Source organism: Phymastichus coffea, unplaced genomic scaffold (assembly GCF_024137745.1).
Source record: "Phymastichus coffea isolate CEN01 unplaced genomic scaffold, Cenicafe_Pcof_1.1 PCOF00001, whole genome shotgun sequence".
Lineage (NCBI taxonomy): Eukaryota > Metazoa > Arthropoda > Insecta > Hymenoptera > Eulophidae > Phymastichus > Phymastichus coffea.
The window spans coordinates 11140029-11163403 of record NW_026706812.1 but is presented as its reverse complement, the minus strand read 5'-3'; the positions used below and the strand labels follow the sequence as shown (position 1 = coordinate 11163403).

The 23375-nt window shown below is 34.8% G+C and overlaps 1 protein-coding gene across 7 annotated transcripts in view; it reads right to left on the bottom strand.

Moving 5' to 3' along the window:
* LOC131675570 (fasciculation and elongation protein zeta-2) overlaps window positions 1-23375 on the bottom strand; it is a 771588-nt gene that overhangs the window by 140369 nt on the left and 607844 nt on the right. For all 7 annotated transcript variants that reach the window (XM_058932684.1, XM_058954818.1, XM_058954734.1 and 4 more), the window contains one exon: window positions 3080-3342. In XM_058932684.1, coding sequence (XP_058788667.1) covers window positions 3080-3342 — 263 coding nt within the window. The remainder of the gene's footprint in view (window positions 1-3079; window positions 3343-23375) is intronic.

The following is a 23375-nucleotide window of genomic DNA, read 5'->3' as shown; positions in this document are numbered from 1 at the left end:
TAGCTCTGCATCGTGGGAGTTTGCGCTTAAATGAATTTTTCAATTTGTTAGATAACCCCTCGGTTACACTGTATATAATAACAACATTGTTATAATTTATCAATTTTAATTAACCGATTTTATATTTACATTATAAGATTTTGCGACAATACGAAAATTGATTATTATTCAAATATTATTAACTAATTTAAGTAGTTCTTTTTTGGAATTATAGCTACAGGCGATAAACTATTTTTATATGTAAAAATTTTTTATTATTTTATTGTAAATTTTGCGCTATTGTATGAATTAACTTCGTTAGTTAATAACTTAATTCCGATTGGGATAAGTGTCAATTATCTATATCAATTTCTGTATTTTTTACACGATTTAAATTTTCTTTGGCGCTGTCTATTCTATTGTAAATAAGAGAAAATGACTTTGCACACTTGCGTAAACAGCATGAAGAAGGCTGTCCTGCGAAAATAGACGAGAAAATTTGTGTACCAATAGGCAGAATTTTGGACAGGCTGGTATTCTCTCCTAGCTTTCCAAAGTGAGCGCTCGAGATTAAATAAACTTATACCTACGTTGTTTCTCTCTGTTGATTAGCTAAGCAATCCTTCCCTTTCCTATTATGATATACGCTCGACTCATAGAATATTTCGCGTTATGAGAACCTTTGATGTATTGTGCGTTTGCTAAGCTGACGTACGATTTTTAATAATAAATACAAACAAAATGACAAATTTGTGGGAAAATTTGTTCATAAATTCCTTTTTAAATATTTAATTTAAAATGTTATGCGAGGAAAGTTTAAATTTCTAGTTTTCAATTATACCAAAATGTTTGTTGTGCTATCCAGAAATTTTGTTGAAAATTCTAGCTAATTATCTGTTATTATTTACGAGCCATGGTAATTTTTTTACGAGAGCATGACGCGTACACAGATACGATTCACCACGCGATTGACCGGTCGAAGGCAACTGAGACATTCTGAAGAAATATTGCTAGGAAATGCACATGTTTCAATAAGTTATATCGTTTACAATCATAATATTCGTATATGTTTCAGAGTATTTAATTGTTTTTTATTTAATTTAGTTTTTAAATCTAATAAAGAAACCACTCAAGTATTTGAGTGATATTATTGATAAGATATCTTTATTTTATAAAATATATAACACTTTATAATTTTTTTATCATTTATAATAATAACATCAAATAATAATTTAATAATTATAGCAAATTTTTTAATATTCGCAAGCAAAGTGATACATGCTCATAGTTTAATTTATAAATTTAATATTAAATTTTTTTTTCGCTTTCTTGTTGCTGCTCTTTGTATTTGCAGATTTTTCTTTCTTAACTTTCTTTTTAATTAAATTTTTTTTCAAAATTTCTTTTGTAACTGACATTTTTTTTTAATAATTTCTTTACTTAATCAAATGAACAACAGTTAAATATCAAAATAAAAGAACATAGTTTTGTTAGACTGGATATAAGAAAACTCATAAATGATGTTGAGTTCGAAAATCTATGACTCTAATAGAAAAAGCCGCTTCGAGAAACTTCAAATAAATAATGGATACATTTTTGAAAAAATAACCAAGATCCTAAGTTTAAAAATATAATGGCAACTATATTGAAAAACGTTGCACGACTGAACTGTCTGTTAAGACTCAAGTTGAATTTCCTCAAATTTTATTTAGATTATTTCCCTGAAAATGTTCGAGCTTTTAGCGAAGTTATAGATTGACAGTGTCACCAGGCCTTCCATTACAAAAAACAACATTATCAAGTTAAATGTGATGAAGCAATAATAATAGACTATTGTTGGTCATTAAAAAGAGAAGATAATGAATCAATGAGTCATAAATGTAAATCTTTACAAAAGATCGTTTGAAACAAAACAACAACGATTACACAAGGGAAAATATTAATGATGTAGGCTACTGATTTATTAAAAAGGATACTTATTGTGAAGGTAAGCTAGTATAGGATATAAAGAGGAATCTCGAGGTTTGAGGTACATATGTCGTGGGTTTGAGGCGTCTAGGTATCTTAGGAAATTTAACGTTAAAGGTCATCCTGTCGATACTATCAGTTTCCCGGAGTTCTTGGGTCGGGTTGATATCAACCAGTCGTAGGTTTCGGATCTATAGAGCCTACGATTTTTGGAATATAATATTCAAGGTTAACCATTCGTGAGCTGATGGGTATTTTGGTTCTGTTTTTGAAAAGTAGAGCTGTTGTGGAGTTGATGCTGTTAAATTAGTCGTGCATATCTTAACGCTGTTCATATACGACATTTTGAATTTTCAATTACGACGTTAAGTGGTGTTTGAGAAGATTCCATGTAAAAATATGATTCACTGGTTGAAAACGAAGTAATATAATCCATAATTACACACCTGGAAACATTTTCCACATGCATTACGGTCTATTGAAAACTCAAATTTTCTCTATTTCAAATTGTAATATCTCAGCTTGCAATAATCTATTTCCAAAAAAATTAATAATTTTTTTAAAGTAGGAGATTTGCTTTTTCTAATGATTTATTCAGATTAAAAAAAAATTAAATAAAAGTTCGCGATATGAGAAAAGCTCCAAAACAGCAAAACCAATGTTTTTCGTACCTCTAGATTAGGATATTTCAAAAAGCTAAGGTGATGAAGTAATTCTGAACCAATATTTGAATTGAGCTTATTAAATTTCTTTAGACACTTTAGGTCGAACCTCTTTATCTGAAAATTATTGGTCTGTATAATTACTATTCTTATCAATATTGTACTGCTACAATGGTCACTTACATTTCTAGGAAACAAAATGTGTCATTATTTTATGTCAATATAAAGAAATCAATAAATTTTATAGCCTGTGTTGCAAAGTTCTTGTGATAATTATTATTTTCACCAATTTATAGAAATAATTAGATTTAAAAAAAAATGGGAGGTACATTAAGGAGTCGTGGAGGAGACTTTCAAAATATCATTAAAATAGCCTTAAAATGTGGCAGAGCCGGGAAGGTGCATTAACGATGTTACGTTTATGTATATAGCGATATAAATATATATATATATATATACATATATATTACCTTCGATTCATGAAATGATTTTTGTTGTGGCAATGGGCTACTTCCAGTCTGTGATTGATTCCGTTTTTTTGCAACATGATGCTGCCTCCGACGATTTTGAACTGCAAGTAGCAATGATATAAATTGATTTTTCAATTCTTTTTCGTATTCAAGTTCATCCCTCAAAGCTAACTCGTTTATTAAACTTTCACTCAAAGCAGATATTAAGGAATCCATTTCGCTTAAAAATTCTAATAGTTGTTTTGATGAATATTGTTCTAATCCTAGAATTGGAATGAAGATTTGTTGAAAAAACGTGAATATTTATGTATATTGGAAATTTATTTGATTACATAAAAATTCGTAATATTAAAAGAAAAAATTCGTAAAATAAATAGTCAGTTTCAAGAATCGCCAGTTATTTTTTATATCCTATTACAGAATATTTTAGTAGAAATATAATCGTATTAATATAATAATCTGTAATATATCCTATTACAGAATATTTAGTAGATATATAATAATAAACTATAATTTAGTAGAAATATAATGATTTTTTTTCAGTAGTAACTTTACTGGAAATACACCTTAAATTAGCAGTATATGGACAATTCTTAATTAATTTGAAATATTGTATGAAGCTATAATTTTTTGCTATTACAATATTTTTGTTCGTTTGTCATACAACAGTTAGATTAAATACATTATTTACAATATTTAAACACAAAAATAAGTATTATAATATATATATTAAAGATTGTAACGGGGGGATAAATCTGCAAAAATGAGAAATTTATTTAAGAACAAACTCCCACGATGCAGAGCAAACCGCCGCTCCGTTAACACGTATGTTAATACGTGTATTCGCCTTAACGTCAGCTGACTTAACCTAGTTGTCTTCGATCAAGCAGAGTTGAACTCACCTTAAGTCACGTGCCTTGTGACACACGATGAGTTTCAAGTGTAAGCGACTTTACTCCAAATCCACTTAATCCCATAGCTATAACAGGATTAAAACCTAAGCTTTTTCTAATTGTTTAAACTACTAGGAAAAATCATATGACGAAATCGGCGAATAAGTTTAATAGATTTTATTAATAAAAATCTCTACAGTCTTTATTGGGCCGAAAGACTGACGCACGCGAATAGGATTTACAATTAAATAACTTTCGGTGAGAAAGAGAGAGAGAGAAGATACGAAAATTGGCGCGATCTAAAGCTCGGCGCAAATACAAAAAATATCAACGCTAACACGGTTGAACAAAATACTAAATGTATTTTGTCATGCGATAATTAAGGGAGGTGCACCTACCCTGCGGTGCAATTACGGTGATCAGCCGTAACTGTTGATGTCAGCAAAATATCAACTGCCCCTGTCCTTTGAACAATTGGCTGCGCTGCCTCACTCTGCTTATCAACTGCAAACTGCTTCCGAATCCTCGTACTTGCTATAATATCGCTATTACACTCACGCACGAAATTGTCCCAGGAAAACTATCACTCGGCGAGAAAAACTGTGCAAATAAAAATCGGCGATGCTCGTTCGAATACAGCTGAAGCGTAACTGCTCATTTAAAAGATCGCGCGCCCCCCCTCTCTCTCAATACTTAGAACTAACGCGCGAAAATCAGAATCGCGAACGGTTCGATTAATTGAATCGACTACCGTTGCAAGATATACGAGGTGTATTCAAAAAGTAAGGTGACTTTGTATTTTAAAAAAAAAATATTTATTTATTTGTCAATATTTGTGTTGTCCCCTTCAAAGTAACCCCCCTAAGATATAATACACTTATGCCAACGGTTTTTCCAATCTTCAAAGCACTTCTCATAAGCACTTTTCGGTATAGCCTTGAGCTCTTCCAGCGATGCAGTCTTTATCTCTTCAATCGTTGCAAATCTCCGTCCATTCATAGGTCTCTTTAGTTTTGGAAACAAGAAAAAGTCACATGGGGCCAAATCCGGTGAATATGGTGGCTGAGGTGTTGTTTTTAGCCAAAAAATCTCTCACAAGCAAAGATGAGTCAGCAGGGGCATTATCGTGATGCAAAAGCCATGAATTGTTTTTCCACAATTCTGGGAGTTTTTTCTTCGTATTGCTTCTCGCAAACGGCGCACAACTTCAAGATAATACTGTTTATTGACCGTACGTCCATATGGTAAGAACTCCTGATGCACCACGCCATGGAAATCGAAGAAAACAGTGAGCAAAACTTTGACATTTGATCGAACTTGGCGTGCTTTTTTCGGTCTTGGCTCATCTGGGCTCTTCCATTGGGACTATTGGACTTTGGTTTCGATATCATAACCATATACCCATGATTCGTCACCAGTTATGACCCTTTTGAGTAAATCTGGGTCGTCGTTGACGTCATTCAACAGTTCTTGAGCGATGCTCATGCGACGGTTCTTTTGGTCAAAATTTAGCAATTTCAGAACAAACTTCGCTGACACACGTCTTGTAACGGTCCTGTCTGATTTGTCTCCTATTTTCCTCTGCAAAACGGCAAGCCGACCCACACGAGACAATTAGAGAAAATCGGTAATTGAGCGTAGGCGCTTTTCACACGTATATGCAAATGTGTTAGGGCAACTCTGCGAAAACATTACCATATAAGGAGCGTGACATCACGGCCGTGGGAAAATTTATTGTTTACAACAGAAAATCGTTAATTATAAAGTTTTTTAAACGAACAAAAGTATTTCTTAGTTAAATTTGATGCGCTGATTCTGAATTTCATGTTGATATAACTCTCAAATCGATATTTGTTAGTCAAATCTAATCTACAAGTTAACATTGTTAGTTATTTTGCAATAAACAATGATATTGTTATTTCGAGCATACGATTACAATCTCGACGTATTGAAACAGAAAAGCAAGAATTTGACACTTTGATAACTAATTAGTCATTAAGTTATCAATAAATAAACAATTTATAATTTTTTTAAACAATTAAAATAACACGGTTAGATAGCAAATCGATCATAAGTATCCGTAAAATTGATGATGTTACTAATTTGCTGATTTTTAAACCGCTAAAAAAGAAAATTGCAAATCGGTTTTTTAATTATTATTCAAAATTAGAGAGCAACATTAATCATCTTTTATATGGATAACAATCTTCTAACCACAAGCGATTTTTCCATGTACAAATTTTCCATAATTTTATTGTAAAAATGGCGTAATTTGATTATTAAATTGTATAGCTTATAACTTTAAGAGGCGATTTTTCCTAGAGATGCAATTTATGTTAAAAAATTCATCTTTTCCAGTTTAATTTTTTAAATCGCATAATTGTAATTTCGATCGAGCCATTTTGCGATAAAACGTGTACGAAATTTGCGTCAAAGACAAAAATAGCGTTGTAGGGGCTACCAAGCGTAGAAAGGAGCCCATTTCGCATGTATAAATTCGCTCGTCGCTGCGGCAAAAGGACTCACTTTCCTACCTTGCTTAGCAGCGCGAGCACTGTGTGGAAATAAAGCCTCAGCTATTTCCTGAGACGAATTTTTTTTCAGTGGTTAGCCTGTTGAACTCCTTTCCTACTGATCTCTAAGAGCTCAACTCATGAGACTATTTCTCTCATGAGAAAAAAGCAGCCTTAGAGATCTTCCCTCCTGAAACATATCTATTGTTGAGAAGTCAAATTGAGTAGTAATCGCGGCGCTGTCGGGCCTCTCCCCGATAGATGCGATTGTTATCAATTGCACTTCGAAGCAGCTCATCGAGTTGGCAAGCCTCGTGGTTTGCCACTCGAAAGATTTTCTTTTGATTATTTAGATTGCGCGCGTGTCAACTTCTTGCTTTTCTCGGAGACGTTATTGCGAATTTAATGTAAAGAGTCCGAATTAGAATTTTAATAACGCGAGATACACTCAAACGTTACAGTCTCATGCCCAAAACGTTAGAAAAAATTTCATGGCACGAGCCAAGCGATATACCAACATCCTCAGCAACTTCTCTGATAGTGATTCGACGATTTTCCAGAACAATTTTCTTCACTGCTTGAACGTTTTCATCAGTTGTTGGCGTGCTTGGGCGTCCAGAGCGAGGCTCGTCATTGGCATCTTTCCGGACATCTTGGAAGAGTTTGTACCACTTGTAAACATTTTTTTTACTCAGAACAGTTTCACCGTATGCCACCGTCAACATTTCAAGTGTTTCGGAGCACTTTATTTTATTTTTTACACAAAATTTGATGCAAATCCTTTGATCCATATTTTTCGATAGCAAGAAATCGCCGAGCACGCAAAACACTTATAACCTTTACGCCTCTCACAACCAAACAAAAAATGTTATACACTTGAAACTTGGTACAGATGTTCGGGAAGAGTGCACCATGATAACAAAATAAAAAAATCGATAATCGAAAGTACGTTGCCCGTGAAATTTGAAAAGTCACCTTACTTTTTAAACACACCTCGTAAATACATACGATACATAATTAAAATAAGAAATTTTGCAGACAACGACGCGTGTCTTTTTTATTAAAGAAAATTTTTTTCTGTAAAATTTGGTGCATCTTTTGGCAATGTTTATATGGATGATGAATTTCCAACATTAGATAAACGTAATCAAATAAGACACATTAGAAACGTGTGATCTCAATAAGAAAAAAGTTATAAGGCATGAAAGTGTCATGACTACTTTTTTGAATTTTTAAAATTTATTACTATTACACCTTATCGTTATTGGTGCGTAAACTAAATCATTATAAAACCTCGTAAATAATATTCTATGGTATAGAAGCAACAAATCTATACATGCCGACATCACATAACCACATAATTTCATTAATAAACATGGAATGTATGCTTAAGAAGGATAAACGTGCACGATAGTAAAAATGCAAATTTGTTATTAGCTGTCACAAGAGTCGCTCGTTATTGTTCTTTGCCACTGTCGAGAGCATCGGTTAGTGGCCTTGCTTTATCGTAGGAGACTATGCGCTGGGCGCGAATCCGTAAGGGAGAGAGAGAGTGAAAATGCGCAAACAGGCGAAAACCAGGATTCATTCGTTCAATTTTCTTCGACCAGAACGAGGTAGGGGGCCTTATTGTCTTTAACAATAATTTGAGGCGCTACTAATTTACTAACTTATTATTCGAAAAAAAGTTGAAAATCACGAAAAAAGTCAATATCGTTTAACGCCTTGCTTTGAAACGTTGTAATACATTGGATTTTATATTCTAGTAGTTAAAGGAATGTACGAGGTCTGTCCGGAAAGTATTGGGCCTACCTTTATATTTTCGTGCTAGCGTTATTCTTTATCATCTGGTGGGTGGCGTCCTTCAAAATAATCCCCACTTGATTGAATAACACGGTTTTATCGATGTTTCCATTTTTCATAACAGTCCTGGAACTCACTTTTAGGAATAGCCTTAAGTACACTCGTTGCATTGTTTTCAACCGTTGTTTTGTCATCGAATCGGTGTCCTTTGAGTGGTTTTTTTAGTTTTGGAAACAGCCAAAAGTCACAAGGGGCTATGTCGGGACTGTATGGAGGTTGTCGAAACAATGCGATATTGTGTTTGCTCAAAAACTGCTCCACAAGATTGAATGAATGCGTTGGCGCATTATCGTGATGAACAAGCCAGTCACCACTTTCCCAAAAGTGCGGCCGTTTTCTTCTTACTGCATCACGCAAACGTTTCAACATTTGAACATAGTGTTCTTTATTGATTGTCTGACCTGTTGGTGGATATTCGTGATGTATGATCCGACTTTGACGTGCTTTTTTTGGTCTTGGCGATTCAGAATGATTCCACTGTGAAGATTGTTGTTTTGTTTCAAGATCATAACCATAAATCTGTTATGTCGCGACTACGTAGCCGTGACGTGTAGTTTTAGAATATGTATGATCATTCATTTATTAGTAATTATTATAGTGACAGGAACTTACCTGGGTTATTATTTGGAGTTCAATTGGCTGCTTAGCTCTATCTCGATGAAATATATATGAGGTCGGTCGGTAATGATGCACGAACACTCGATTCAAGTAATTATTTATTTATTTAAAGACAGAAATGATTTCTCAAAAATAACAATAAGTGAATTATACGTTATTCGGCTGTCGCGCGTCGCGAATCAGCTCGTAAGAACTGTAACAAATTTTAATGTTATTGAGTAGTCGCACGTCGCGAATCAACTGCCGAAAAGTCGAGTCTTCTGTTTTTATATTGACTCTTTAGCCCATATTAATGTGTTGAGTAATCAAAAAATCAAAATGTCGGGCGCCCCAAATTTTCGGACTACTCATCTTTTAATTTCGCTGAGTTTGTATTTTGTAAAAAATGCCGTTCGTCGTTTATACACTATTTCGTTTTTTAATTGATTGCTGATGAAATCAAAATGAAGAAATAGTTACGTCTCGGGACGTAACACCTCCGTGGCTAGATCGTTGTATATCGGTGTGATATCAACGCAAAATAAACAGAGAGAAATGAGAGAGAGAAAAAAATAAATAAATAAATAAATCAATAAATAAATGTGCGTTACTCTTAGTTATTCGGCAATCGATTGAAAACGCTTTAATTTTACCTTAATAGTACTTTTAATGTTACGCGGACAATAATACTCCGTATCACGGTATAGTAGAGCTTCATTTCAGGATTCGATATGTATATATATAACGGATTTGTGTTTTTAACTAATGTGATTCTAATGTGAAAATTGGGATATGTTGCTTCTTTCTGCTGGAAATTTCTTTAGGAGTAAGGACGGGGGGTGTGGTGTTTGAGGTCTGATTCGTGAATGGCGTTATTGCTTGTGGGTTCTCATTTTTTTGTTTGTCTATTACTATTTCATCCAATGCATATTCTTCCTCTTTCGATGGAGTTTGGTTTCTCTGTTTGAGTAGTGGTTTGTTTAGTGCCACCAGTAATTGTGTTATTGAACTAAATATGGCTCCTAGCAAATATGCAGAAATTCCATATATAGGGTGTAGAGTATAGCCTCTGATTATTACATTGATTAAACTTTTACCGCATTGAAATATAATGGCGGTCATTATGATGGCAGAACTTATAGAACCAAATTTAGTTAGTTTGGTGATGAACTTATTCCATGTGCTTCCAGCGATGTTGGTTAATGTTTGTTCTGTCAGTATTAGGTTTGATACTAATCCTCCCTCTACACTTTCGTCGCCTCGCATACTTCTCGCGATTACGTTGAGGAGTGATGCTTTCTCCATGGGAAAGAGGATGTGATTTTGTAGTTTTTGTAGGTCTTCTTGGGAGTAGATCCCACTGGTTGCCAATGATTCTAGTTCCGTCGGTTTCCATGTTATTTTGGTGGTCGGTTTCAAGGTCAGAACTGCGTTGGTTGTTCTTCTCGGAGTTGGTGTCAAATTTATCCATTCGTTTCCTATTTTGTAGTAATGGGGAATGATTGTGTTGCAGTTTATTTCTGTTCCTGTTTTCATTAAGATGAGTGTTTTTGGTGTGAGGTAAAATGTTTCGTTTCTTGAAATGACTGGAAGTTGCGAGAAATATTTGTCTGTATGAAGTAGTTGAACTTCTGTAGGCGTACATTGTATAATATGTACGGCTTCCACTGCCAGGCGAGCTATGTACCCGGGCTTCTCCATGATGTTGTACGCAAATTCATTTGGTGAGAGGGATGCCAGGGATAAGGAGTTATATAGGACTTTCCTTTCCAATTCACATTTTTGTTGCAATATATCTATATAGAGACTTTTTGTTTCGACCCTGAAATGCTTTTCTACATACACAAATTTGCTATTGAAGTACGTGAATAGATCATAGCTAAGTATCCCTTGCTTCGTTTGAATATCATTGTCGTACAAAATATTGAATTGGGTTCGTTCATATATAAAAAGTTTTGGATGTTCAGTTGTTATTAAGATTCTGTTGCAAAAACTCATGTTCCCTCTAGTTGACAATGCAAAGGATACTTCGTTCGTACTTATGCAAAAAATGGTTTCATGATCGGGTGAGCTTATTTTAGTGACCGTTCCCCTATACAGTATATCGTATTGATTTTTGAAACAGTCTTCGTGCGGTAGTAATGACCAAAAGGTGTAACCTCTTTCCATATCGATACAATGTTGGTCCGAAAACTTACATACTGTACCCGAATTTAATCTTAATCTATCATTGTTTAATTCGACTGCTGCATAGCTTTTTAACAAGGTTATTTTTATAAGTCCCTGTACGAGAACATCGCTCCACGTACCAAATCGGTCGGCGTAGGCTGCCCCTGAACAAGTTTTATCCTTAACGTTTCCTGCTAGATCTAAACCTACACTTTTTGTCGAGTTAATCCTTAGGTTGGCTATTGTGTGTGCGTTATCATATTTAAAAGTACCCGTATCATGTATAGCTTTACAGTTGTCGTGTGATATTTCGTAAATGTATTCTTGGATTGCATTTTCGGTTGGGCCTAAATGACTAAACATACCGCAATGAAAAATTGTTCGCCTTATTTCTATTTTACAATGTATAATTTTTATTGATTTGAATTCCGTTTTTTGTAATAGTTCGATAGTGGCTTGTGTGTTATTTACTTGAATTTCTTGAAAATTGCATTCCCCTGCATCCAAGAGTGAGTATGTTGTAATGGTAGGGTTCGTTGAGCCGCAATTGAAGCCAATAAGTCCTTTGCTTGTTGAAAAGAAGGTGATTATGATTAAGATAGTCATTGATTGTTGCGCCATTGTGTTTCCTGGAAATAGAATAAGATTACTATGCTTGTTTTGCTACGCTTAATTTATTGGCATGAATTGTTTTTGGTTTTCCATTGTAATCGATTACAACACTGCCTTTTTCAGTTATTTTTAATACTTCAAAAGGTCCTAAATATTTATTTTTCTCTAATTTCCCCGGTTTTGGTTCTTTCATGAACCATACTTTATCTCCAATTTTAAAATTTACTGGATTTGTAAATCGGTCATAATAATTTTTTTATTTTTGTTTTGAGATTATTAGATTTTCTCTAGCCATGTGTGATATTATATTCATGTTTTTTATTAAATTCTCTAGGTATCCATTGAAAGTTGGTAATTGTTCGGATTTTTTTAATGGTACGCTAGATGGTAATTTAGCTGGAAAAGCAAAAACTAATTCATGTGGTGTGAAATTGTGACTAGTGTGTATGCTGATGTTGTAATTGAATTGGGCCAACTCTAGGAGTTCGTCCCAATCACATTTTTTTGATGTAAATTGTTTGATGTATTCGCAAAGCGGATGGTTAGCCCTTTCGACAGATCCATTAGATTGAGGTGAAAATGACGTTGTTTCAATTTTTTCGAAATGAAATCTTTTGGCAATTTGTTTTAACATTTTGCTTCTGAAGTTTTGTGCTCTGTCCGTTAGTACTATTTTTGGACTTCCGAAAGTACAAATAAACCTTTTTATAAAAGCTTCGCTTACAGCTTCCGCTGTTTGGTCTTTTAATGCTACTAATGTGATAAATTTTGAAAGTTGGTCTTGAATTGAAAGTATGTACCGATTATTACTTTTTGTAATATCGAATGGCCCCATTATATCCATGGCAACTTTATCAAAAGTTTTGAAAGGTGTATCTGTTATAATCATTGGTTGTCGTGTAGGTTTACGTTTTAATTTGTTTTTTTGACATTCTATACACATGAAAATTCTTTTTTGTATGTCGTTCTTTAGGTTTTCACAACAGTATTTATCTTTATTTCTATTATAAGTTCGACTCACTCCCGAATGACCTCCTAATCTCGAAGAATGATATATTTCAAAAATTTTATTTCTCTGGTCTAACTCACATATATATTCAACATAATTCATACAAACAATAGTCTTGATGTTAGTTCCTATGAAAGTATCATTTATGATTTCTTCTATTTCTGACCATTGTATGTTTCTTATGTCAATGTTTTTTGAAATACTTAGCATAGAGATCTTATTTTGTAATAGAAGTCTTTTCAAATTTTTGAACAATTCGGCTAAATTTTGTTTTACTGTTTCCGTCGCTGCGGCAGTGTTCAGGCACAAAATAAATATTTTTCGTTTACCGTAGTTTAATGTTTCCAAATTATTACTGGATAAATTTTTGTTTATTTTCAAATTTTTCTCTGCAAGTATGTTACTCGTATTTTTGTCTAACCCTTCATGTTTTTCAGAGATTAAATGGATAATGTTATCATTACGAAGTTGTATAGAACTTTTGCTATAAATGACATGACCTCTATTATAATCATTATTAATGCTACTATTTTTTATACATTTTTTATTTATATTGTTGGATTTGTATGTATGTTTCTGTTTGCTCTTTTTTTGAATGCATGCGTGATTTGTAATTTGTTCCTTTTTGTCAACATTTAATGATTTTGTCTGTACTACCTCCTCTAAGTTCTCGGTTCTTTTTCTTTGTGCTCGTGTCATAACACAAATTTTTGGTTCTACCGCAATCCGCGATAAACAGTCAGCTAGACCGTTTTCTTTGCCTGGACGATAAATTATGTCAAAGTCGTAATCAACTAGATTTAGTCGCCATTTTTGTACTCTACTATTATTATCAGCCGACTTTAATGAAAGTAAAGATTTGTGGTCTGTTACTACCGTAAATTTATTTCCGAATAAGTATGTTCTAAATGTTTTAATAGCGAAAATTATTGCAAGAGCTTCTCTTTCATAAGTCATATAATTTTGTTCTGTTTTGTTCAAAACCCTTGAAGCGTATGCGATGGGTCTATCGTACCCTAATTCTCCCTGGAAAGGACCGCGCCCAAACTATGATTCGACGCGTCTGTTCTAACGATGTAAGGTTTGTTAAATTGTGGATATTGTAGGATAGGTATTGAAGAAATAGTTACGTCTCGGAACGTAACAAATCCATGATTCCTCACCTGTAATAACTTTTCTAAGCACATTATCATCATTATTGACCATTTCCAGATTGTCTAGAGCGATTTCTAAGCGAATGTTCTTCTGCTCTGCTGTGAGCAATTTTGGGATGAATTTCGCACACACGCGTTTCATTCCTAAATTTTCGGTTAAAATTTCTGAAATGATAGTTTTTGGTACATTAAGGTCTTCTTCTAGTTCTCGCACAGTCGTACGACGATCTTGTTCGATTGCAAGTCGCACCCTCTCAATATTATCTGCGGTGTATGTCGTCGAAGGTCGGTCGGAACGAGAATCACTATCGACAGAAGCGCGACCATCCTTGAACCGTTTATACCACTCTTTTATTCGTGTTTTGCTCATACACTCGCTTCCGAAGGCCTTTTGCATCATTTCAATAGTTTCCGAACTCGTTCTTCCGAGTTGAAAGCAAAATTTGATGCAAATTCGTTGATCTTGCTTTTTAGTCATTTTTGACAATATCAAAATTCGACGAACGCGAAAAAGGCACTGTAAACAAAGATACGCTGCACTAGAACTATACGTCTGGCAGGTGTCAGTAAGTAATCAATAGATTCGTGAGGCTTACTGTTGACGTTTCTGTCTGGTAGAGGTCACTCGAACACTATGGCGCGAAGATATAAACATAGGCCCGATACTTTTCGGACAGAACTCATACACCTAAACAGCATCAAATCAAGACCAACACAACGCAGAAACTACAGCAAAACAAAGAAACAGTCAATCTGAGAGTTTTTTTTTATTTAAACAGGAGAAAACTCCCTCCATAAAAAATACAATAGTGATACATATCGAAAAAATATAACGAAAATATAATGTAATTATAAAATACAAAATAACCCAGTAGAAATGACATTACAATACATTTAAAAATTGGAGAAATAATTAAAATATAACACAAAGGCGGCACCCATGACAACATCAATCAGCGAAACTTAAGCAATTGAGTTCGTGCTACATTCTTGAATGCACCCATCGCGCACGAGCACAGATCCGGCACATCCCGGAGACCGTTGACAACCTTGCAAGACCTATCCACAACGAATATGTGACTCAAGTTCCCTCTCCTAATAGGGACATTAAAAGTATATGAGCGCTCCCTCATTGATCTGACCGGTATCGCAAATCTCAATCTAGCGAATAGGAAGTCTGAGTCAACAAAATCATTGCAGATCTTATAAATAAATAATGCCGTATGATATTCCGTAATCGACTCTATAGAAGCAAGTTGATATCTTCGAGCAGCTTCCGTATAGTTATGCGACAGAGGACTCATGCCGTCGCCAAATCTGTTTGCAAGAAAACGCACAAACCAGTGATCAAGCCTTGCTCTGATATATTTGAAGCAAGGAGTCCAGATCAGGGCTGCATACAGAAGCACTGATCGCACATGCGTGTTATATAGCAAGATCAGTGTGTCTGAATGACGAAAATGGCGAGTACTGCACTTCCAAATAATAGAATTTGTCCAAGTCTGTAAAATAGGCATTCGTTTCTGCAATCACCTCCTCGTTTGAATAAAATCTTTTCCCCGACAGGCATTTTTTCATATTAGGGAACAAATAGTAGTCCGACGGAGCTAATTATGGAGAATAGGGGGGATGTGAAACGAGTTGGGACCCTATCTCCATCAGTTTTGCGTCCACAACTGCTGAGGTGTGAGCTGGCGCATTGTCGTGGTGGAAGAGGACTTTTTTGTGGGCCAATCGTGGACGTTTCTCTAGCAACTCGGTTTTCAACCGATCCAATAACGATGAACAATATTCGCCTGTAATGGTTTTACCCTGTTCCAGATAGTCGATGAAGATTATTCCTTGCGAATCCCAAAAGACAGAAGCCATAACCTTCCCGGCCGAAGGAATTGTCTTCGCCTTTTTCGGAGCAAATTCCCCCTTGGTAACCCATTCTTTAGACTGTTCTTTGGTCTCAGGAGTGTAGTAATATATCCATGTTCCATCTACAGTGATGAAACAATGCTTAAAGTCTTGCGGATTTTGCTGGAACAGCTGCAAACCATTCTTGTAACACTTCACACGATCTCATTTTTGGTCAATTGCGAGCAATCGCGGCATCCATCTAGCGGATAGCTTTTTCATGTCCAAATGTTGGAGAAAAATATTATGTACTCGTTCGCTCGAGATGCCTACAGTACTAGCAATCTCACGCACCTTCATTCTTCTGTCAGCCAACACCATATAATGGATTTTATCAATGATTTCTGAAGTGGTAACCTCAACAGGGCGTCCAGAACGTTCAGCGTCTTTTGTGCTCATATGGCCACTCTGAAAATTTCGAAATCACTTATAAACCATTCTAATCGAAGGTGCACAATCACCATGATGTTTATCAAGCTTCTGTTTAATCTCCTAAGGCGTTTTGCCTTTGAAAAAGTAATGTTTAATCAATACACGAAATTCTTTTTCGTCCATTTTTTTACATCCACTCGATTTCTTTGATTGAAACGAATGTAAAACGCAAAGTAATTGGCTGATCTGGCTGAAACTTGGTATGTGCTCTTCCAAGATATACCACTAATTGAAAATAACCTTGATACGCACTAGTAGCGCCATCTCTCTGACTTTGCACGGACTTTTCAAACGACCCTCGTAAAAACTCAACAACTTTCATTCCAGTAATCAAAAAAGACGGTGCCAAATAAGCCAGAACAGATGAGGAAAAGTTACAACGATCGCTAAAGATCTATGCGAAGTATTCGAACCTCATCCAAGATCAATTACGGAACAAGAAGAAAACACTCTATAAAACACAGGGGACATAATTACATTGCTAGCGAACCAATCAAACCAGTTCAAATAAATGAAGTATCTACATTAATTTATAATATTGGAAACAAGAAAGCTCCAGGATACAACGTCAGGAAAAATGATTGAAATGCTACCACCAATGGCAATAAGATACTAGACAATAATATTCAATACGAGGTTTGTTCAAAAAGTATTACGAATTTTGTATGTTTTCAAAAATTATTTATTCATTCATGAATATCTATTTTATCTCCATCAAAGTAATCCTCCTCGGATATAATGCACTTGTGCCAAAGTTTTTTCCAATCCTCAAAGCACTTAAAAAAATAATTTTTTGTGATCTTGTTCAGCTCTTCCTTCGATGACATCTTTATCTCCTCAATCGTGGCGTAGCGTCGTCTTTTCATGGGCTTCTTCAGTTTTGGGAACAGCAAAAAGTCGAAGGGGGTTAGGTCTGGGGAATACGGTGGCTGCACCATTACTGTGTTGTTTTTGGCCAAATATTCGCGCACAGGTAATGATATGTGAGCAGGGACGTTATCATGGTGCAATATTCAGTTTTTGTTCTTCTATACATCCGGACGTTTATGGGGGATTGTTTCGCGCAAATTACACATTACTTGCAAGTAATATTCCTTATTGATCGTACTACCCTGTGACAAGAACTCATGATACACCACGCCACTGTAATCGAAGAAAACCGCGAGTAAAACCTTCACGTTCGACCGAACTTGGCGTGCTTTTTTCTGTCTTGGCTCATGCGGCAGCTTCCATTGGGATGATTGAGCTTTGGTTTCCACATCATAACCATAAACCCCCATAACCCCGTTGAGTCCAACATCTCCTAAGCAACGTTAACGCGATGCTGTTTTTGGTAAAAATTGAGTAGTTTTGGCACGATTTTCTTGGCGACCCGACTCATACCTAAATCATTGGTTAAAATCGAATGGCATGAGCCAATCGATGTGTTTAGATCTACAGAAACTTCTCTGACGGTGAATCGATGATTGGCCAATTTTATTTTCTTCACTTTATCAATGTTTTCATCTGTTATTGACGTGCCCGGGCGTCCGGCACGTTGTTCGTCGTTCACATCTTCACGGCCCTCTGAGAACATTTTGTACCACCGATAAATGTTACTTTGGTCCAAGCTAGCTTCACCATATGCCACAGTCAACATTCGGAATGCGTCCGCGCACTTTATTATGTTTTTCAAACAAAATTTGATACAGATTCTTTGATCCATTTTTTGGAATAGGCAAAAATCGAAGACGAGTCAAAACACATCCAAGCAAAACAGTTGTCAAAAATTAACTAAACATTCAAACTGGCTGACCTTGTCAGCATAAGTAAGGGACATGAGTACCAACATAACGCTACAATAAAATAAAAAATCAATTTTACGTAGTCCGCGGAAATTCAAAATTCGCGATACTTTTTGAACAGACCTCATATATGTTTTCGTTTATGCTATTTTTCTAAACAATGGAAAGTGGCAGAAAGTATATTTATACCCAAAGCGAAACATGTAACATCGTACAGACCAATCAGTTTCCTGACAATACTGTTTAAAATCTGCAAAAAACTAATACTATTTAGAATCAACTTTATAATATTTAATAAAAAACTTATCCGAGAACATCAATTTGGTTTTAGATGTAACTACTCGATTATAGAATAAGTGAACAGAACAGTATCTGCCGCGAGGAAATCTATGGAAGAAAAACAATACTGCTCTGTTATTTTACTTGACGTCGACAAGATTAAGAATAAACCAGCAGACAAAAAAAAGTGGTCTACACTTTTGCGGAGACACATGTACTATTTTGACCCGCTGAATCTGAATGCGTCGTCAGATATGCTTATATAAGTTTAAAATCTTGCACAAAATCGTGAGAAAACGAGGAAAATCGACATTTTTTACTGAGACATCAAGCACTTAAATTTTTTTACATATAGAATAGGGATGTTTCTTACGTATTTTAACGTGCTGAATCCGAATCTACCATCAGAATTGATCGACCACGCCCCAGTTTCTCGAAAAAGTCGAAAAACAGCTCAAAATCATTGAAAAATGCAGAAAATCAACATTTTTCATTTTGGGAGCAAGCCATACTTTTGTCACCTAGATTAAGCATACGAGGTGTGTTCAAAAAGTACCCAGAATTATCGTTTTTCCAAAAAAATATTTATTTATTCGTTTACATCAATGTGGTTCCCTTCAAAGTAATCCCCCTAGATATAATACACTTATGCCAGCGTTTTTTCCAATTTTCGAAGCACTCTTGATATTCACTTTTTGGTATGTCCTTGAGCACTCACAGCGATTCGGCCTTTATTTCTTCAATCGAGGAAAAACGCCGTCCTTTCATGGGTCTCTTCAACTTTGGGAACAGGAAAAAGTCACGCGGAGCCATATCTGATGAATATGGAGGTTGGGGTACGACTACGGTATTGTTTTTGGCCAAAAAATTACGAACAAGCAACGACGAGTGAGCAGGTGCGTTATCGTGATGCAAAAGCCGTGAATTGTTTTTCCATAAATCGGGGCGTTTTTTTCGGATTGCTTCACGCAAACGTCGCATAACTTCAAGGTAATACTCCTTATTAATCGTATGACCTTGTGATAAGAACTCATGATGCACCACGGCCCTGCAGTCGAAGAAAACTGTAAGCAAAACCTTCACATTTGATCGAACTAGACGTGCTTTTTTCGCTCTTGGTGACGTTGAATGCTTCCAGGTGGACGATTGTGCTTTGGTTTCGACATCATAACCGTACACCCATGTTTCATCACCAGTTATGACCCTTTCAAGCAAACTTGAATCGTCGTTGACGTCGTTTAACAGCTCCTGAGCGATGTTCATGCGATTGTTTTATTGGTCAAAGTTCAGCAGTTTTGGAATGAATTTTGCTGCCACCTGTTTCATGCCCAAAACATTTGAAAAAATGTTATGACACGAGCCAATTGATATGCCAACTACATCAACAACTTCTCTAATTGTGATTCGGCGATCATTCAGAACCATTTTTTCCACTTTTTTCACATTTTCATCGATTGCTGACGTGCTGGGTCGACCGGAGCGTTCGTCATCTTCAACGTCTTCGCGGCCATCTTGGAAACGCTTATACCACTCGTAAACACTTGTTTTTTTCATAGCAGACTCACCATAGGCTTTTTGTAACATTTCACACACTTTGTTACACTTTATTTCATTTTTTACGCAAAATTTAATACAAATTCTTTGATCCATTTCTTTTAAAAAACGAAAATCGCCGAGCTCATAAAAACACGTCCAACCTTAGCGACTACCGCAGACAAAGTAAACAGTGAATACAGCTGAAAATTTTATCATAGTTCAGGGACATGTATACCAACACAATAAAAATAAATTTTAACAATCGGGCTCTCCAGACCGGCGAAATTTAAAAATTCCGGGTATTTTTTGAATACACCTCGTATTTCTCGAGTATTTTGACTCTCTGAATCTAATTCTGCAGTCAGAATTAACCGAGCACCCCAAGTTCTTCAAAAAAGTCGAAAAACTTCTTAAAATAGTATAAATATAGGGAAAATTCGACACCTTTTATCGTAAAAGTATGAATTTGAGATCGTTTCTACATAGAATAAGCAAGTTTCTTATTGTACTTGACTTGCTGAATCGAAATATGAGCTGCCCTCAGCTTTATTATACTCCCAAATTAGAAGAAATTTCAAATACTGCATGAAAAATCGAAAATTTTTAAAAATAACATAGAGAAGAGTTAAGAATATTCTGATTTAACTTTTTTAATCTGGTTAAACATATTTTTCCAGTATTTCAACGCGCTAAATCTGCCATAAAATCATTTCATTGAAGATACGAACTTTTAAAGTATAAAAAAAATAAACAAATACTCAAATAGAAAAGGAGTGTACATTTACACTCTTCTTCTCTTGTAACGCATTCTTTTATCGTTGAACGATCTATGAAGTGGGCTTCTCTTTCTCTTCTCACTCTCTCGATCTGTTTCCCTTTTCAGCGTCCAACAGAAATCTGCCATCATGTTAACATCCCATTTATTACGTTGATATCGTTTTTCCATTTCACTTATATCATGGTGGAATCGCTCTCCTTGTTCTTCACTGAAATGTCCAAAATTTCCATGAAAGCAGTCAATGTGCGAGTGTAAGAAGTGCAGTTTGAGATTCATCAGACAACCCAAATCTGAAATTTTTCAATAACCCTTCGACCAAATCCCGGTAATTTTCATTCTTTTTGTTCCCTAGAAATTTTTGACATAAATCTTTGAAACAGAACCAAGCAGCATTCTGTTTGTCATACATTTTTGTCACGAAGTTTTTATCCTAGATAAGAGTTCGAGTTTAGGGACCATCAGAAGTACCTTCTTCTTTCAACTTCGCATCACTAATCGCTGGAAATTTTTCGCCTAATTATACAGTTCAATAAAATTTTCGAACCTGAATAAGACATATTGTTTCTCAGGTAAAACAGTTAGTTAAAGCTCTAGATAAAAAGGGCGACTGTTTAAGATACCACAGATCAACAAATTATAACACTTTTTTTAGAACCTAAGTAAAACATATAATTTCTCGTAGATTTTTTAGCGCTAAATTCAAATCGGGCCACGGAATTACTCTAATACATCAGATTTTTGAGATATCTTAACCTTAAAGTCCAAAAATCGATGTTTTAGCCTATATTTGAGGCTACGTAGCATCCCCATATTCTTTGTTCACAAAAAATTACAAATGGCATCTTAAAGTGGAAGTCTTATCCTTTCAAATGCCGTCGTGTTTGCTCAAATAGCTTATTTTTTCTTTGAGATACTTAAAATTTGATACTTATGTTGTCTTTTTAGTTTCAACTCATTATTCAAGTGTCTTTTACAACAATACGATTGTTGCAGCCGACAACTGGTAGATATCAAGTTTCGTCATCCCTGTGTATCTTGAAAGGTGTGAAAAAGACAGGAAAAATGCAAAAACAGTCTAAAAGTATTTTCATCTGTAACTTTCCACGTATTTTGGTATAATATTTTTTAAATACGTTCATAAGGATAAAAAAAAGTGTAAACCAAGTTTCGGTAATCGACGCCACCCCTAAGTATCTCATAGGGAGTGAAAAGGGAATGAAAATGCAATTAGGGGTGGCTTCGGTTACCGAAACTTGGCTTACATTATTTTCTTATCCTCATGAACTTATTTAAATAAAACTGTACCAAAATACGTGGAAATGGAAATACTTTTAGATCGTTTTTGCGTTTTTCCTCTCTTTTTTACCCTATTCAAGATACACAGGGATGACGAAATTTGATATCTACCAGTTGTCGGCCGCAACAATCGTATTGTTGTAAAAGATACTGGAAAAATGAGTTGAAACTAAAAAGACATAAGTATCAAAGTTCGACAATGAAATATTAAGAATCCTATAGATTTTAAGAGGAAGAGAATTCACGGAAATGGAACATTTGAAAATTAAGTATCTCAAAGAAAAAATGAGCTATTTGAGCAAACACGACGGGATTTGAAAGGATAAGACTTCCACTTTAAGATGCCATTTGTAATTTTTTGTGAACAAAGAATATGGCGATGCTTACGTATCCTCAAATATGGGCTAAAACGTCTTACTTAGGTTTTAAATAAAAAGTTATATTTCGTTGATCTGTTGTATCGAAAAGTCAACCTTTTTATTTAGAGCTTTAACTAATTGTTTTATAAGGCCAAGTGGCGGAAGTAGATATTTCGATGGATCGATCAACGGTGCGTGTTTGATATTCTTCGATCCTGGATTAAACTCTGTTCTCTTTGGTTAGTCTTTCTTAACGTAATGATTAGTTCGATCTCTGCTATCCCATAAACATAAGAAGCAGAGATTTTTTGTATAACCTGATTGTTGGACTAAAATTTGTTGAAGAGTATTATAGCTCTTCAGTAGCTATTTTTTTTTACTAATTGTTTTTGCTCTTTTTGAGTGTTGTAGTTATTGAATATAGTTTTTTTGTCTTTCATAATATATTATATACTGGTATAATTCTTCACAGTAAAATAGAGATTCAAGTTAAAAAAGCAGGTTAAGACGATATTTTTCTTTAATAAATTGGTATTTGTTTACTATTTCAAGCAGTCAATTTTGTAGGTTTTATATCTGTTTTTTGTGTTTTCTACTCGTTTTAATATACTGCCAAGAATTTCAATTGTCAGATTCTTTGGTGTGCTGTTATAGTTATTGCTGAATTCTATATAAACTGTTTTGTCTATGTTTCATGAAAGTTTGTTCAATGCTAGCCAGGTTCTAACTATTTTTAAATTGTTGTTCATGTGTGATTCTATTTTTGTCTAACTCTTACCTGTTCAGATGATTGCTGTATCATCAGCGAAGGATAGAATTATGTTTTCTAGCATAATTAGTAACAAACCATTTATATAAAGTATCAGAAACAATGGTCCTACTATTGTTCTCCGTGGAACTTCCGTTTTTACAGTTTCGTTATTGTAGTATTATTAACTTTGACGTTTCGCTTTCTATTTTCTAGATAGCTATTAATAAGGTTATACAAACTTCCTTTTATTACATAATCGTATAATTTTATCAATAAAATTTTGTGGAACACTGTATTAAAATCTTTGACCAGATCAAGAAAGATGATCGCTATTGGATCATTTTAGTCAAGTTGGTTATATATGTGACG